At 65.4% G+C, this 14,107-nt stretch overlaps 5 protein-coding genes across 5 annotated transcripts in view; 2 read left to right on the top strand and 3 right to left on the bottom strand.

Moving 5' to 3' along the window:
- PFL1_02299 (uncharacterized protein) overlaps positions 1–1,321 on the top strand; it is a gene marked incomplete at both ends in the record, with an annotated part of 3,132 nt that extends 1,811 nt beyond the window's left edge. Inside the window, 4 exons of the mRNA XM_007879812.1 lie at positions 107–314; positions 460–588; positions 691–1,121; positions 1,273–1,321. Of these exons, the coding sequence (XP_007878003.1) occupies positions 107–314; positions 460–588; positions 691–1,121; positions 1,273–1,321 (817 nt within the window). The remainder of the gene's footprint in view (positions 1–106; positions 315–459; positions 589–690; positions 1,122–1,272) is intronic.
- A 134-nt stretch (positions 1,322–1,455) lies between these two features.
- On the bottom strand, positions 1,456–2,809 carry PFL1_02298 (uncharacterized protein; the record flags this gene model as incomplete). Its single annotated transcript, XM_007879811.1, has 4 exons — positions 1,456–1,728; positions 1,874–2,329; positions 2,442–2,513; positions 2,621–2,809. The coding sequence occupies 4 exons, from the start codon at positions 2,807–2,809 to the stop codon at positions 1,456–1,458; spliced, it is 990 nt and encodes a 329-aa protein (XP_007878002.1).
- A 927-nt stretch (positions 2,810–3,736) lies between these two features.
- PFL1_02297 (uncharacterized protein) lies at positions 3,737–7,672 on the top strand (the record flags this gene model as incomplete). Its single annotated transcript, XM_007879810.1, has 1 exon — positions 3,737–7,672. The coding sequence occupies one exon, from the start codon at positions 3,737–3,739 to the stop codon at positions 7,670–7,672; it is 3,936 nt and encodes a 1,311-aa protein (XP_007878001.1).
- Positions 7,673–8,055: 383 nt separating this feature from the next.
- PFL1_02296 (uncharacterized protein) lies at positions 8,056–9,020 on the bottom strand (the record flags this gene model as incomplete). Its single annotated transcript, XM_007879809.1, has 2 exons — positions 8,056–8,106; positions 8,232–9,020. The coding sequence occupies 2 exons, from the start codon at positions 9,018–9,020 to the stop codon at positions 8,056–8,058; spliced, it is 840 nt and encodes a 279-aa protein (XP_007878000.1).
- Positions 9,021–9,394: 374 nt separating this feature from the next.
- On the bottom strand, positions 9,395–12,990 carry PFL1_02295 (uncharacterized protein; the record flags this gene model as incomplete). The annotated part of the gene is made up of 9 exons (XM_007879808.1): positions 9,395–9,482; positions 9,585–9,976; positions 10,072–10,252; positions 10,337–10,340; positions 10,440–10,574; positions 10,668–10,740; positions 10,842–11,044; positions 11,177–11,314; positions 11,394–12,990. The coding sequence occupies 9 exons, from the start codon at positions 12,988–12,990 to the stop codon at positions 9,395–9,397; spliced, it is 2,811 nt and encodes a 936-aa protein (XP_007877999.1).
- Positions 12,991–14,107: the final 1,117 nt, after the last annotated feature.

Raw genomic sequence — 14,107 nt, 5'->3', positions numbered from 1 at the left:
AACCTACGTACCGGTACCGACTACGCTCGACTACGGCGTTCGTTCGTACTCCTCTCTCGACGCGCTCGTCTCTTCGTCTCCCCCCCCCCCCCCCCCTTCCGATCAGCAACGTGCTGGTCCGCAAGCACCCGAACGGCAAGCGCGGCCAGCACCAGATTGTGCTCATCGACCACGGCCTCTACGTCGAGCTGAGCGAAGACTTCCGCAGAAAGTACGCGCAGCTCTGGAAGGCCATCTTCACCTTTGACCTGCACACGCTCGACGACATCACCCGCAGCTGGGGTATGGGCGAGGACGCGTCCGAGCTGTTTGCCGTGAGTCGGCCGTACTCCCTCCTTCCCTCCTCTTCCTCCTCTTCCTCGCATCCCGCCGACGTCGTCTGCATCGATCGAGACTGACGCAGAACTGAACCTTGCCGACGGACGATAACGGTGCCATGCCACCTTGCGGATCTGCCAGTCGGCCACCCTGCTTCGACCTTGGAGCAAGCCCAAGAAAAAGGGAGATGGGGAGCACAAGGGCGCCCACGCCCACAAGAGCGACCTCGAACTGCAGAGGGAGATGAAGGAGAGGCTCAAGAACTTCCTGGTGCGTCTCTATCCGCCCCTCTCTCCGAGACTCTTGTCCCTTCTGGTGCGCCCGTCGGCCGACTGACCATGTTTGTCGCTCCACGCCAACCACCTGGAGCAGGTCCACGTCGAGCTGCTACCCAAGGAGCTCATCTTTGTGGGTCGATCGATGCGCATCCTCCAAGCCTCGAACCAGATGCTCGGATCGCCCGTCAACCGACTCAACATTATGGCCAAGCACGCCTCCTCGGCCCTCATATCGCCCTACACCCCCTCGCTCTTCCGCGTCTTTTTCCCACTCCACCACCCCACGACGAGGGCCCCGACTGAAGCCGGCTTGGCAAAGAGGATGGCGGAATGGCTGCGCGACCGCGTCGAGTTTGTCAAGTTCCGCTCTACCCTCCTCGTCCTCGACCTCGCATTCTGGGCCAGCGGACTCAGGTACTGGATCAAATTCCTCGTCAGACACCCCATCAAGGCCGTCTCTGGTTCCCGCGACGACGAGGAAGGAGGCTTCGAAGATGACCTCGAGCGCCAGATGCGCAAGATGGCGTGAGTTTGCCAGCCCCCCCTGCGCCATGGTCGAGGCTGTGGAGCATGCTCCTGTCCGAATCGTGCTGACGGTCGACTCTGCGCTGCCATCGCTGTGTCGGTACCTCTATTTTTTGCATTGCACTGCGCTGCGCTGCGCCCGCCACAACAGCAAGGACGAGTTTGGCGTCGAGCTCGACGAGGGCGCCTTTATCGGCTAGACGCGGGCAACCCTGCGACGCATCACCCTAGACTCGACGTCCTTGCCCCACCCCTTCACCGGCCCCCTCTCCCATAGAGCCGCGCGATAAAGACCGACACGACCGCCTACCACGTACTCGACCCAGCCCGGCCCTCACTGGCTCTGGTCCCACACGCCGTTGGGGTGGAGGCGCTCCTTTGGGATGTCGACGTTGCGGAGCGCCTCGAGCACGCTCTCGCCCGCCCACACCTCGAGCTTGTGGCACTCGTCGGGCGAGATAAAGGCCGAGTTGGTACGGTTGGCGAAGATCATCTGCACCGCGCCCGTGCGAATGCGGCCCTTTTGCGGCACCGGCTGGCCGGCGGGCACGCTGTCGATGGCCGCGTTGGCGCTCGCGGCGAGGTGGTTGAGGACAAACGTCTCCATCTGCGGTTGGCAGTTTGCGAGTGTCGCGAGGAGGCGAGGCGAGGCGAGGCAAGAAGGGAGAGGGGCTGGTCAGCGAACGGGCCAGGGAAAGGGTCGCAAGGCCAAGGGCCCGACGCCGCCACCGCATGGCACCACGGACACGCACCTCTAGCGTCGAGAGCTCCCGGTAGCGCTGCTGCAGCACGTCGATGAGGTTGGCGTTGGCGTCGAGGAACGAGGGGTCGGTCCTGCCCTGGGATCCGTAGAAGCTGTCGGCGCTGGCGTTTGTCGTGTTGCCGACGGCCTTGACGCTCTCGCCGTTGAAGAGCGACGCCTCAGCCTTGGGCTGCTTGGCGGCCAGGGCGGCGAGGAGCTTGTCGTGCACCTCGTCGTCGCAGTCGAGGGGCTTGGTGACGGTATAGGGCTCAATGGCGCCGCTGCTGCGCTCCTGGGCCGTCGTGGCGGGGTGGAAGTAGTCGTAATTGCGCGAGATGCCGATCGACGTCTTGGGGACGACGACGGTGCCGATGCCGTAGTCGGGCCGCAGCGAGCCGCACGAGCCGAGGCGGACAATGATCATCTCGCCCTCGACGACGGCGCGGCACTCGCGAACGAAGAAGTCCTGATAGGTGCGCGGGTAAAGGGGTGGGGCGCGATCGCGCCAGGCAATGCGGTCGCAGGTTAGACCGCTGCGGAATCAACGACCGGATGCGTGCAGGAAGAGATGCACTCACGACGACCGAGAAGCCCATGCCGATTGCAACGACGCTGATGGGGCAGCCCTTGTAGGTACCCGTCAAGGTGAGCTGCGGTTGCACGAGGGACGGCAAGCCGAGAGACGGACAGGGTCAGTCCAAAGGCCCGCTGCCGGAACGCCTCGGCAGAGCGGCGAGGCCGGTCGGCGGCTACGTACAAAGTTCCTCTGGGACATGTGCTCAAAGATGGGCTTGCCGCCGTCGAAGCACTCTGCGATCCTCCTCGCCCTGACCGAGTCTCCGACGGTGATGATGCGGTTGGCCACCTGGGACGCGCGCGTGGCTACGTGGTAGGTGCGTCCCTGGGCATCCTGGGGGAAGTTGGCGTTGGAGAGGACTTCCTTCATGGCTGTCTGTTTGCGTCGACTCGGAGGAGGAGTGGAAGGAGAGAAAGGGAGAAGGAGACGGGGCGATGGACGTGGTGGTAAGGAAGGGAGAGAAGGGGGCGAGGCTGGCACGAAGAAGACACCAAAGGCGGGGAAGGGCTGGCGAGTGCGGGGAAGGACAGAAGAACGGCCGAAGCGATCGAGGAGCGGGGGGACAAGCGGGGGACAAGCTCGACCTCGTCCTCGTCCTCTACCTCGTCCTCGTCCTCTACCTCGTCCTCGTCCTCTACCTGCTCTTGCTCTGCAGCTGGCTGCTTGGCTTCGTCGGCGTAGACGCCGCCTGCCTCGCCGCCCCGCCGCCCCGCAGGCCAACGTGGGCCTGGCCTGGCCACGTACGGACTTGGCCGAGGTGGAGGAGGCAGCCCGGCGGCCCAGTTCCTGAACTGGCCTCGGAGCCGGATCCGAAGTCTAACCTGGCCAGGCCTGACCTGTTTCGGCCCGGCCCTGGCCTGGCCTGGTGGGCAGACGGGAGCCCCGCTGCTGGCCAGCCAACCCACCTTCCGCGCGACAAATCCATCCGCCTCCCCTCGCGACGTCCACCACCGCTGCTCACCATCCGCGTCTTTCTCGCCCGCGTCTCGTCCGAAGCAAGCTCCTCCGCCAACTAGCCTCGACTGTAACTGCGACCCTCCTCCGAGCACATCGTTGCCGCTGCCATCCCATCGGCATCGTATTGCCTGGCGACACGCCACACGCCGCTCGTCGTCGTCGTCGCCGCTGCTCCCGCCCGCGGCCGAAACAAGACCTCGGGTCGCCCCGGCTCGCCTTGTCGACCGAGAGAAGCTCGTCGATATTTTGGCGCCCAACACGACGCGACAGACGCCAACCAGCTTCGACACCGCGACCGGCGCTACCCCCGCCGCATCGCCGCACACCTCCTCGCCTCCGATGGCCGACGATCAGCAATATCAGCATGACCAGCAGCCTCTGCATCCGCAGCCGCAGCACGACGGGCAGGCCGCAACGCCGCACGACGAGCAGGACATGCACATCGGCGATGCCGACGGCACTTCCGACGCCATGACGGGCGCCGCCGCGCTCGAGAGGCTCGCGGCGGCCACCGCGGCCGCTTCGGCGCACCACCACCACCAGCAGCCCGACGCCAACGCGCCGGATATGCCGCAGCCCCGCCTCGAGGACGTCAGCGCCGTCATCGCAGCGGCTGCGGCCAACGGCGCGTTCGCCGCCGCCGCCGACCACGGCGCGCAGCACGATGTCGACGGCGCGCACATCCACGACCAATCGAATGCGATGGACATCGACGAGCCCGGAGCTACGCAGGTGCAGACCGAAGTCAACGGCGGAGAGGATCGTGGAAACATCGAACAGGCCGTGGCCATCCCAGCGTCGGAGGAGCCGCAAGCCAACGCCGACGTCCCGGGCACGCCACCGGTGGCCTCTGACCATGCTGCCCCGACGACCAAAATTGAGGGACAGGCGGACACCGATGGCAGCCAGCAGCAGCCGGACCCGCAGCCGCAAACCCAGCAGCAGGAACAGCAGCAGGAGCAGCAGCAGCTCGACGGTCACTCGCTGGAGCAGTCGCAGCCGCAGTCGCAGCCGCAGCCGCAGCCGCAACAGCAGCAATCCGCCGATGGGACCGCGCAGCCGCAGCACGGCGACCAGGAACCGCGCGTCCGCATCGCCAGCGAAGCCGACGGCACGCCTTCGAGGGAGGCCACCGACGATGCCGGCGCCTCGACCTCGGCCGATGCCTCGACCAGCACGCCTCGGCCCAAAAAGGAGAGGGCCAAGCCCAAGCCGCGCTCCAAGTCGGCCACCAAGATCACGCGCTTCCGCAAGATCACCAGCTGCCTCCAGTGCCGAGAGAAGAAGCAAAAGTGCGACCGCGTCAAGCCCGTCTGCGGCAACTGCCGAGAGAATCCGGGCGACGACCCCTGCCACTTTATCGACGAGGAGCAGCGTCGGCCCACTTCCGAGGAACGCGCCGCCTCGCAGCACATTGCCGTCGACTCGCCTCTGCCCCTCAAGCGCAAGCACGTCTCTGAGGATACCGTCATCGCCGGACTGAGCCCGAGCGGCTCTGGCCTGCCGCTGCTCAAGGACAGGAGGCACGCCCAGTTCCTGCAGGCGCGCAGGCAGATGGTCGACAAGCTCGCCGTCGCCGGCAAGGACCGAGAGCGCGACTTCAACGCCCGCGTCAATGCCGCCCGAGCCGCCGCCATCGCCGACGTCCTCTTTGAGAGCCTCATCGAGCTGCCGTCGGCCGAGCAGGTCTCGAGCTTGCTATACACCTACAAGACCCAGGTCGAGCCCTTTGTCAACGTCGTCATCACCGACATCAACATGGCGCGATTCCAGAGCTTCCTGCGCTGGTGGCACTCGAAGCCCACCACGATGCCGGCCGACCCGCCGCTGGTGCCGCTGCTGCTCGTCGTGCTCGCCCTGGCCCTCCAGACCCACCGCACGTCGATGTCCTTCGACGGCAAGCCCCTGTCCAACGAGAAGCCCGTGCCCGGCTTCGAGTGCTCCGACGAGCGGACGCTGCTCGTCTCGGCCGGGCGCTGCCTCGACGCGCTCCAGATCGCGTGCCCCTCGGCCTGGAGCAGCGCCTTCCAGGCTCCCATCGACCTGATCAAGGCCTCGCTGCTGCGCGGCATCTGGCACATGAACGAGCTCAACCTCCAGTTTGCCGGCACCTGCTTCGCCATCACCACCCGCCTTGCCTACGCTGCCGGCCTCCATCGCGACCCCAAGCACTGGTCCGGCATGCGCATCGAGGAGGCGCAGGCGCGTAGGAACCTATGGTGGAACATTGTCTTTTTCGAGGTGGCCCATGCCCACCGCCTCGGACAGCCGCCGTGCCTGTCGCACGAAGGCTTCGACACCGGCTACCCGGACGACTACGATGCCCTCTACGCCCTCTACGAGCGGGCAGGCCTGGCCGACCCCGACCCGAGCCGCGTCATCCTGCCGGCCGGCCACAAGGCCTTGATCCCGTGCACCCCGACGCGCAACAACTTCGACTACCACTGGGCTCGCTTCCGCATCTACCACATCTTCCTCCGCCAGAGCCAGCAGCTCTTCCGCTTCGGCATCTCGTCGCCGCCCGACCCCAACCTGATCGACGACTACACGCGCTGGAAGGAGCTGCTGCCGCAGCACTTCAAAGACCACTTTGCCAAGCGCGAGCAGGGTGCCGTCCGCCCCTCGGACGAGTGCCTCGCCAAGATTGGCGCTCCGCAGCCCGTCAAGGGCAACTACGACCCTCACGGCTACGAGGAGTACGAGTCGTACCTGCAGGGCTACAACCTCGAGTTCATGTACCACCAGAGCATGATCACGATCCACAGGCCCTACATCGACGAGCAGGGCGCGTGGAAGCCGCCGGGCTCGGTGCAGAAGAGCCTCGAGGTGTGCCTCAGCTCGGCCGAGGCCATCATCGCCACCGTCAGCGATGTCCTGGCCGTCGAGCCGCCGTTCTCGATGTTCAACAACTGCGCCTACTTTAGCTTCAACGCCGGGCTGGTGCTGGCCATCCACTGCAAGCTGGATCCGTCCAGCCAGAAGCATCGACCCTCGCTCCGCGCCGCCATGGTCAACCTGCAGCTCCTCGCCGACATGGCGCGGCTCGGCAACATTGCCGAGCAAGCGGGTCGCTACTGCAACACGCTCAAGCAGATGCTCCAGGGCAGCGGCGGCGACCTGGCCCGCCTCGCAGCCTCCATCACCGACGCAGCCCAGGACACATCCGAGATTGTGCAGGGCGGCGACACGAGCGGCGTCGTTGGCGCCCTCGATCCTTCGCTGCAGGGCGATGATGCCGCTGGCCCCAACGGGACCGACAACGCCTCGGGCGATGGCAATCAGCCAGAGGGTGCCGGAGGCGCGACCGCAGCTGGTGGCTCCGACGATAAGGCATCGCACGAGGGTGATGGCTTCCCAGAGACGTTCCCTGCCTATCTGCTGCCGTTTGTCGGCCTGCCTCCGGACATGTCGAACCTCGGACCCCAGGCCGACTACTGGTCAATGGCCGGCTCGGCGTCGGGTCTGCCGTTCGACTTTGCACTGCCGGCGGCCGGCTCGTCTCAATCGTCGCAGGTGCCAGGCCAGGCGGACTCGCAGGGCGTACCGCAATCGGAAGCCACGGCGTCCAGCGACCACTGGGATCAGCAGCAGCATCAACAGCACCAGCCGGTCGACGAGGGCGCCGCGCACCCCGCGACGACCGAGTCCCACCCTCCGATGGACGAGCCTTCTTCCTCGGCGACCCAGTCCCAGTCGGCCGTCGCGGCCGAACAGACGGCAGCGGAGCAGTACCAGAGCCTCTACGAGCTCTTTGCGAGTCGAAACGACGATGCAACCCGGGGCACCGAGGTCTCGCACCTGCCCGATCGACCGATGTCGTTTTCGCAGCACTACAACCACCAGGCGCCCGCCAAGAGCCTGCAGACGCAGGAGCTGGCCCACTCGGCGGGCAACGGCCACGACGAGCGGCTGCTGGGCGCCAACCTGCTGTCCAAGTTCTACGAGCAGACGCAGCAGCAGAGCGCCACCCGATCCACGGCCGGCGGCGGCGGCGGCGGCGGCGACGCCGAGTCGAGCGACCGCACCGACGCCGGCATGACGCTCGATGCCGTGGCCAGCGCCGCCGAGTCCGCGGGAGGCACCGCGGCCATCAACGTGCCCAATGCCGAGGGCTACGACAAGCAGCAGGCCGAGCAGCAGCCGCAGCAGCCCGGCGACTCGGCCGCGCCCACGTCCGAGGCGCAGCAGCTCGACACGCAGGAGCACAACAACACCATCGCCGGCGTCTGGTATGCTCTCGAAAACTTCAGCCAGATGCTCAACAACAGGCAATAGGCGGGCAGCGGCGGCGGTGGCGGTGGCGGTACCGGGAGCGATCGAAGGACCCCATCGAGCCGCCCCCTTGCCGCTTGCCACTGGCCCCCTCGCCCATGAGCCGTCTTCTTCCCCGCTTTGTGTACCAACAGTGTAGTATCGCCTCGTGCTCTTCTTCGTTTGCCCGCCAGCCCGGTATGCCATCGGATCGCCACTGTCTCCCGTTTTGATGCGAGGGAATGCGAGGCCGTCCCGGGACGTGATCCTGTCCGCCTGTCGAGGCAGGCGTCTTGCAGGGGCCAGCGAGAAGGGTTTCCTCGGGCGTTGCATCGTCGCCCGCTGGGGGGCCGGATCCGCCGGGTCCATCTCGTTCTAGCGTTCATCTAGGGTAGGCGATATAGGCGTCAGGCCTTGACAAACCGAGCGACGGCATGGGGCATGAGATCGGCGCGGTGCTATGTGCCAGCCCAGTATCGAGGGGATTCGCGGTGGGGGATACGGGTGGTTAGCCGGAGCCTCAGACTCTCTCTTTCCCTCCCGCGCCACTCTGCACGCCAGCGGGCTCTCCAGGGGGACTCACCTCGTCCTTGGGCCGGAGGATCTCGACGTGGGACCACCCGCCGACGTCCCGCAGCCAGTCGGCGCTGTCCCGGTCCATCTCGCAGCCGCCGACAAGCCTCTTCCAGGGTACGGTCCAGAGCTGCTGGATGAGGCGCGCAGGCTGGTGCTTACTGGCGACGTGCTCGAATACGAGGATCTCGCCGCCGGGTCGGAGGAGGGACTGGAGGTAGTCGAGGTGGGACTTGGGGTTGGGGATCGAGCAGAGGACCTGGACGAGGACGATGGTGTCGAACGACGCGGGCGCCAGGCCGTGGCGGGAGAGGGTGCCGCGCTCCTCGTCGAGTCCGAGCGGGACGACGGTGCTGCGGCTCAGCAGACCTGTTCGGTCCAGAGCCGCTTCGAGCTTGGTGCGGAGCGGTGCAAAGGGTTCGAGGACGACGAGGCTCTCGACGCGGTCCAGGTCGTAGTAGACGACGTTTTCGCCCGACCCCGCACCCACCTCGAGCACGCGCCCGCGCGCCGAGGCGAGCAGCGGCCGCTTGACGGGTTCCCAGTTCTTGTTGGACTGCGCCAGGATGTAGCCGAACCCGTTGGCTAGGATCAGCTCGTGCCACCGGAACGGGTTGAGCCAGGATACGGGGCTCAGCCGCGAGAACTGGGCGCGGATCGCACCGGGCAGACCGACGATGGTGAGCACGATGAGGATGATGAGCGGGTCAATTGGGCTCAGCGCCCGCTCCAAGAGCGTCGGCGGCCGCGCGGGCCGCGAGCAGCATGTTGATGCGAGTGTGGTCGTCTGCGATGGCATGGCCGCGGACGATACTAAAGGAGGTGGATGAGGGTGGTGGTGATGGTGCGGAGAGACGGGAGGGATGACTCGACATGGTGCGCTTTTGGTAGCCGGGCGTCCCTCGGCCATGGAAAAGTCGACGGAGCAGGAAGGGCGCACGCACGGGCCATGTCCCCCCTCGAGGTGGAGGATCCCGGCGGCATCAGCCTTATGCTGCGGCTGCGGCTGCGGCTGCGGCTGCGGCTGCGGAGTCGTGCGACAGACGGTCCGGCACCGACCGGTAATGGCGCGGGCATGACTATGTAGCCGCGGGAGCGCTGTCTATGCTGCTGCTGTGCTTTTCAGGCAAGAGTCCGCCGTACACTTTGCTATCCTAGCTCCCCTCCACCCGGCTAGCTCGACGACCGCGTGGCGTTCTGGAAGCCTATCGACCCGCGCTGGCTACTGTCCTGATCCGCCTGGGTCACCACCTCGGCATACCTGGTTTGTTACCGGCAAGCAACGTCTCTCGAGGTCAGCATGGGCTGCGCTGCAACGCCCACAGCAACGAAGACTATTCGCCCGCCCGCTCGCCGTACTCACATCATCTTGTACTTGACCAGCTCCTCGGCCATCTCTTCCTTTGCAATCTTGGCCATGACGACGCTCTTGACCAGGTCGACGTGCTCCTTGTTGACCGAGTTGAGCTGGTCCTCGAGCGCCTTGACCCGCGCCGCCAGATTGCGGTTGACGAGGCGCAGCGCCTCGACCTCACGCCGGTGCGCATTGGCCGCGCGCACCTGCTCGTCAAACTCGGACGCGTAGCTGTCCAGCATGAACGGCGTAATCTTGATCTGAAACGCATCGCGCACAAACTCGTTGGTGTTGTACACCTTCTTGCGCTTCGGGGCGTCGCCTTGCTCTGCCGAGGGGGCGTCGGAGGCGGCCGGGGCGTCACCGGACGCCGCCATCTCGGGTGCCGCCTCGTCGGACTTCTGCGATGTGGGATGGTGGCAAAAGGATGTCTTTCGGAGGCTCAACAATCGGAGCTTCGCGGGGACGCCCGCTCACGACCGATGCGAAGACTCACGAGGTAGACGTCAAAGAGCGACTGCTTGAGGAACGAAACGGCGCTGTCGAAGTTGAGCTTGAGGAGCTCCTCCTCGTTGCGCTTCATAAGCGCCAGCGCGAAGCGGAAGAGAGCCTCGACGCCCTCGGCAAACACCGAGTCCAGAATGCGATAAACGAGCTCGAGCGGGAAGCGGTACGAGCTGATCGGCCCAAGGAGATGGAAGGGTCGTACAGGTCAGCTAGAGATTCACCAGCATCGATCGCCGAAGGCATCCCATACTCACAAGACTGCATCGACGATTGAACCGGTCGAGAGAAAAAGCCCTTCAATGTCAGCTTGCCTAGATACAGGAAAGCACAACGATCCGGTCTCGAGTGTCGACTCACGCGTCATGAACCACTGACTTGCGTACATGCTGCTCTTGACGCCTTGCCGGACGAGGTGCATGTGCAGCAGCGGAAGGAACTCTTCCAGCAGGCGGTCGAATTGGAATAGCCGCAGCTGCAATGATGGCATGTTCGCTGTTCGACGAAGCGGATTAAAGAAGCGTCAGGTCGCGTCCTCCAGGCGCCGGGCTCCGAGCCCGCAGGGCCGCAGGGTGAGGCGGGACTTACGCGTAAAGTGGCCGCGAAGGTCGTAGGACTTCATCAGCCTAACCAAGGTGCTGAAGGCCTCCTCGTCTGGCATCTGCAGGGATTGCGGGTGCAGCGGAAGTGGAACCCGGCGGGCATCCGGTTCAGCGCAAAGACGTTTGCGCCAACGGAAGCGGTCGGAGGCGAAGCACCTACATTGAGCAGCAAGGGGCCGACGACAAACTGCATGCCCTGGCAGTAGCCCACCTCGGGGTCGTAGAGCGAGTAGGCCTTGACGACGTTGAAGAGGTTCTCCTGCCCAATGCCCTTGCCGTCCTGGAAGTAGTCTTGCTCGGGGAAGGTCCGGTTCAAATCCCGTCGAATCGCCTTCTCATGGGGGCTCGACTGCTTCAGGTAGTCTGAAGACGTGCCAGGGTGGACGCGCGGCAGGAAGGGGGGGGGGGGGGGGGCAATCGTCAGTCGGGACGTTCAGAGGCCCAAAGGCTAGAGACGGCAAAAGTTGCACCTGCAATCTTCGCCGCGTAACTCACAAGCGTAGATGATCTCCATCTCTTCGTCCTTGCTGCTGCTCATGAGCTGCCACATCATGCCGCGGAGCGCGGCCGGTATCCCCGCCTGGATCGCCCGGCTCAGCTCTCGCGGCTGCGTCCGGGCAACTTGCTGATAGTCTGGAGATCCATGGCAAATGGGCGTTCGTGCTTAGCGATCGCCAATGTACAGATTCAGAGCGGCCCGCGATCGACTCACTGCTCATGACGTTTCCCCAGAACTCCCAGTTGATCGCCTCGTCCTCCAGCTCCTCGCCCGGTGGACCCTCCCAATGGAGGCCGGCCTCATGGCCTTCGACCGGCTGGCCACCAGGCTCCGCTGCCTCCTCGGGCGCAGTGGCGATCGGCACTCCGTTGAGCGCACGGTTCTGGCTCTCGCCTCGGGAATGCCGCGCCTGGTCCTTCTCCCTGAGCTTCTCAAAGTTCTCCCGCAGCTTGTCCGCGCCGTCCATGCTGTTGCGCATCGCCTTCGGGTCCGTCGTCAGCTTTGCGTTCTGGGTTTCGAGCCGGGCGAGTAGGAAGTCGTAGTTGCCCGTGGTCCGCTCGCCTCCGCCGCCTCCGCTGCCTCCGCCGGCCGCGTCCCCCGTGCTCATCATCACCGTAGCTCGCTTGGCATCATTGGTTCCACCCCATGCGTCCGAAGCCGCGACGGCGCCGTTGGCCACAGATGCCGTGGTGCTGCCGAGGCTGACGACGGAGAAGTGGTTCGAGTTCATGCTCGGCGTGTCGGGCGACGGGTCGTGGACATCCCGCGCGGTCGAGGGCTCTCGACTGCGGCTCCGGATCACCGAGTCCGCTGATGAGAAGCGCTGGGGGTCCGCCTCCGCAGCAGCCGTCGATGCCCGTGGGCTCTCCTTGTCGGTGGCGAACGGATTCGAGATGGTCTCGTCCGGTTCCAGCAGAGACGTGGCTCCCTGCGATGGCGGAATCTTTTCGACTTGCTCGCCGAGGGTCTGCCTGGCGCTTTCCTCGTCCAGGATCAGTTCACTGCCCTCGCCTTGCTTAACGTCCGCGGACGAAATGGGCTCAACGTCTCCTGCCAGGGACTCCTGGCGGCTGTCGGTGATGGTGATGGTCGAGGCGCTCAGAGGCAGGGAAGTCGCATCCTTTGCCCCGTCCGACGACTGCTGGTCCGAGTCTGGACGAGACGTCGTCCTGACGGGCGGTTTTGGCGACGAGCTGTCTTTGGCCGCGGTGCTTTCAAACCGGTCCTTGAGTGCGGCGATGCCTTTTGCAACGGTCGGCTTGGGCGAGCTGGATGGAGCTGCGTCGAGCGAAGGAGAGAGTGGCTTGCCGACACTCTTCGACCTTTCGGACACGGTATCGTTGGTCGACGGGCCTTCTCCGGCATCAGCTGCGTCTGTCGAGGGAACCGGAGCAGACGCTTCAGAGCTGCCGTTGCCAGATGAAAGATCGGCGATATTGGACGGAAACTCTGTGGCTGTTGGCATGGGCGTGGACGCATCGTCGAGTTCGTCTGTCGCCGTGACTGTTGCGGGATCGGCAGGGGCCGATGCCCGCTCTGTGGCGGTGCTGTCCGCTGCAGCGGTCTCGGAATCGTCCCGGGGCTCGTCGGCTTCGCTCAAGGACGGCGTGGTTCCGTCCGCTGCATCCTGGAAGTCGCTTTCGTCGTCGGTGTGGGTGTGAATGCTGGAGTCGTCCGGGTGGGTCGAGTTGTCGGCCTCGGCGGCGGCCAGCTCGGCGGCCAGCGTGGGCTGCGGTTCGGCCGCTGCCGTTCCCGCCGCCGCTGTCGCTGCCGCTTTGCTGGTGGCTGTGGTGCCCCTCGACTTTGGCATGCTGCGCTTCGATGATCGAGTGGCGGCCAGGTCAGCTGGTGAGGTCTTGAGATGGACTGGCTTGCTTGGAGTGCCGAGCAGAAGATATCGGTGGCGGCCCGAGTCCGAGATGGTAGCGCGATGGGACGCACTAGAGAAGTTGGCGAGCTGGTTCAGATTGGTCGTCGTCTGTCTGTGCGCCGCGGTTCGGAAGGAGGCGATGGTGATAGAGAGACGAAAGATGAGCAACGGTGACGGTTCGAAGCGGCTCTCTGTCAGGCTGTGACGGCTAAAGCCCGCCCAACCAACACCTCGATGGCAACCGAGGTGGCCCGTGAGCGCCTCCGCCCGTCTGAGCTGCAAACCCCTCCCTCGGTCCGCGCAGCCCCGCCCCGCCTGCTGGCTCTTTTGCTTACGGCCCAGCTGGCCACCGTATGCAAGCTTGCATTGCAGCACTTTCTTCGCGCCCGTGCTATTCTAGTCACACTACGTCGATGGACCGCCTTCGCCACGTCGGTGGCAGAGCGTACGACGTTTGCTCTTCGCTCCTGGCTCTCTGCGCCAGCGAGCAAGGTGCTGTAAGTTGTAGGCGGGCCTTTCGGAGCGGCCGACGGGCCACGCCGCCGCCCCCTTCGGCGCCGCCCGAAGGCTCAGAGGTGTCGCCGGGAGCTTCGTCGTCGTCGGGCCACGTCCGGGCCGCACAAGCTCAAGCGTGGTTGCGAGTTTCTGTCCGACATGTCGCCGAGCGTGACAACGTCGAGCGCGCGACCGACTCTTCTGACGGCCTCGGGCAAGCAGGTCAAGCAAGGCCGGACGCGCAACGTACGGACGGCGTGTGCCAGAAGCGAGGAGGCGCTGTCTGGCCCTCGCCTGGCCGGACTGGCTCTGGCAGCACATACATCCGCCGCTGCCCACCATCGATCGAAATGGCTCTGGCCTGTCTGTCCCTTGCCTCGACATGTCCCCAGAACGATCTCGGAAGTCCGTCATGGTCACCACCTCGTGCCCTCCCGCCTCTCCTACAGGTCGGAAGCAGGGGAAGTCGAGGCCGGCATCGCTCGGAACTCGGAGGCATGGCATGGCAAGGGTCCCGGCCCCGGCCAAGAGGCCGGGCACGAAGGAAGCACTCCTTCTTCGC

The sequence above is a fragment of the Pseudozyma flocculosa genome (genome assembly GCF_000417875.1).
Source record: "Pseudozyma flocculosa PF-1 unplaced genomic scaffold scaffold00006, whole genome shotgun sequence".
Classification (NCBI taxonomy): domain Eukaryota; kingdom Fungi; phylum Basidiomycota; class Ustilaginomycetes; order Ustilaginales; family Ustilaginaceae; genus Pseudozyma; species Pseudozyma flocculosa.
The sequence above is the reverse complement of the archived record's forward strand: the minus strand, read 5'-3'. Positions and strand labels throughout refer to the sequence as shown.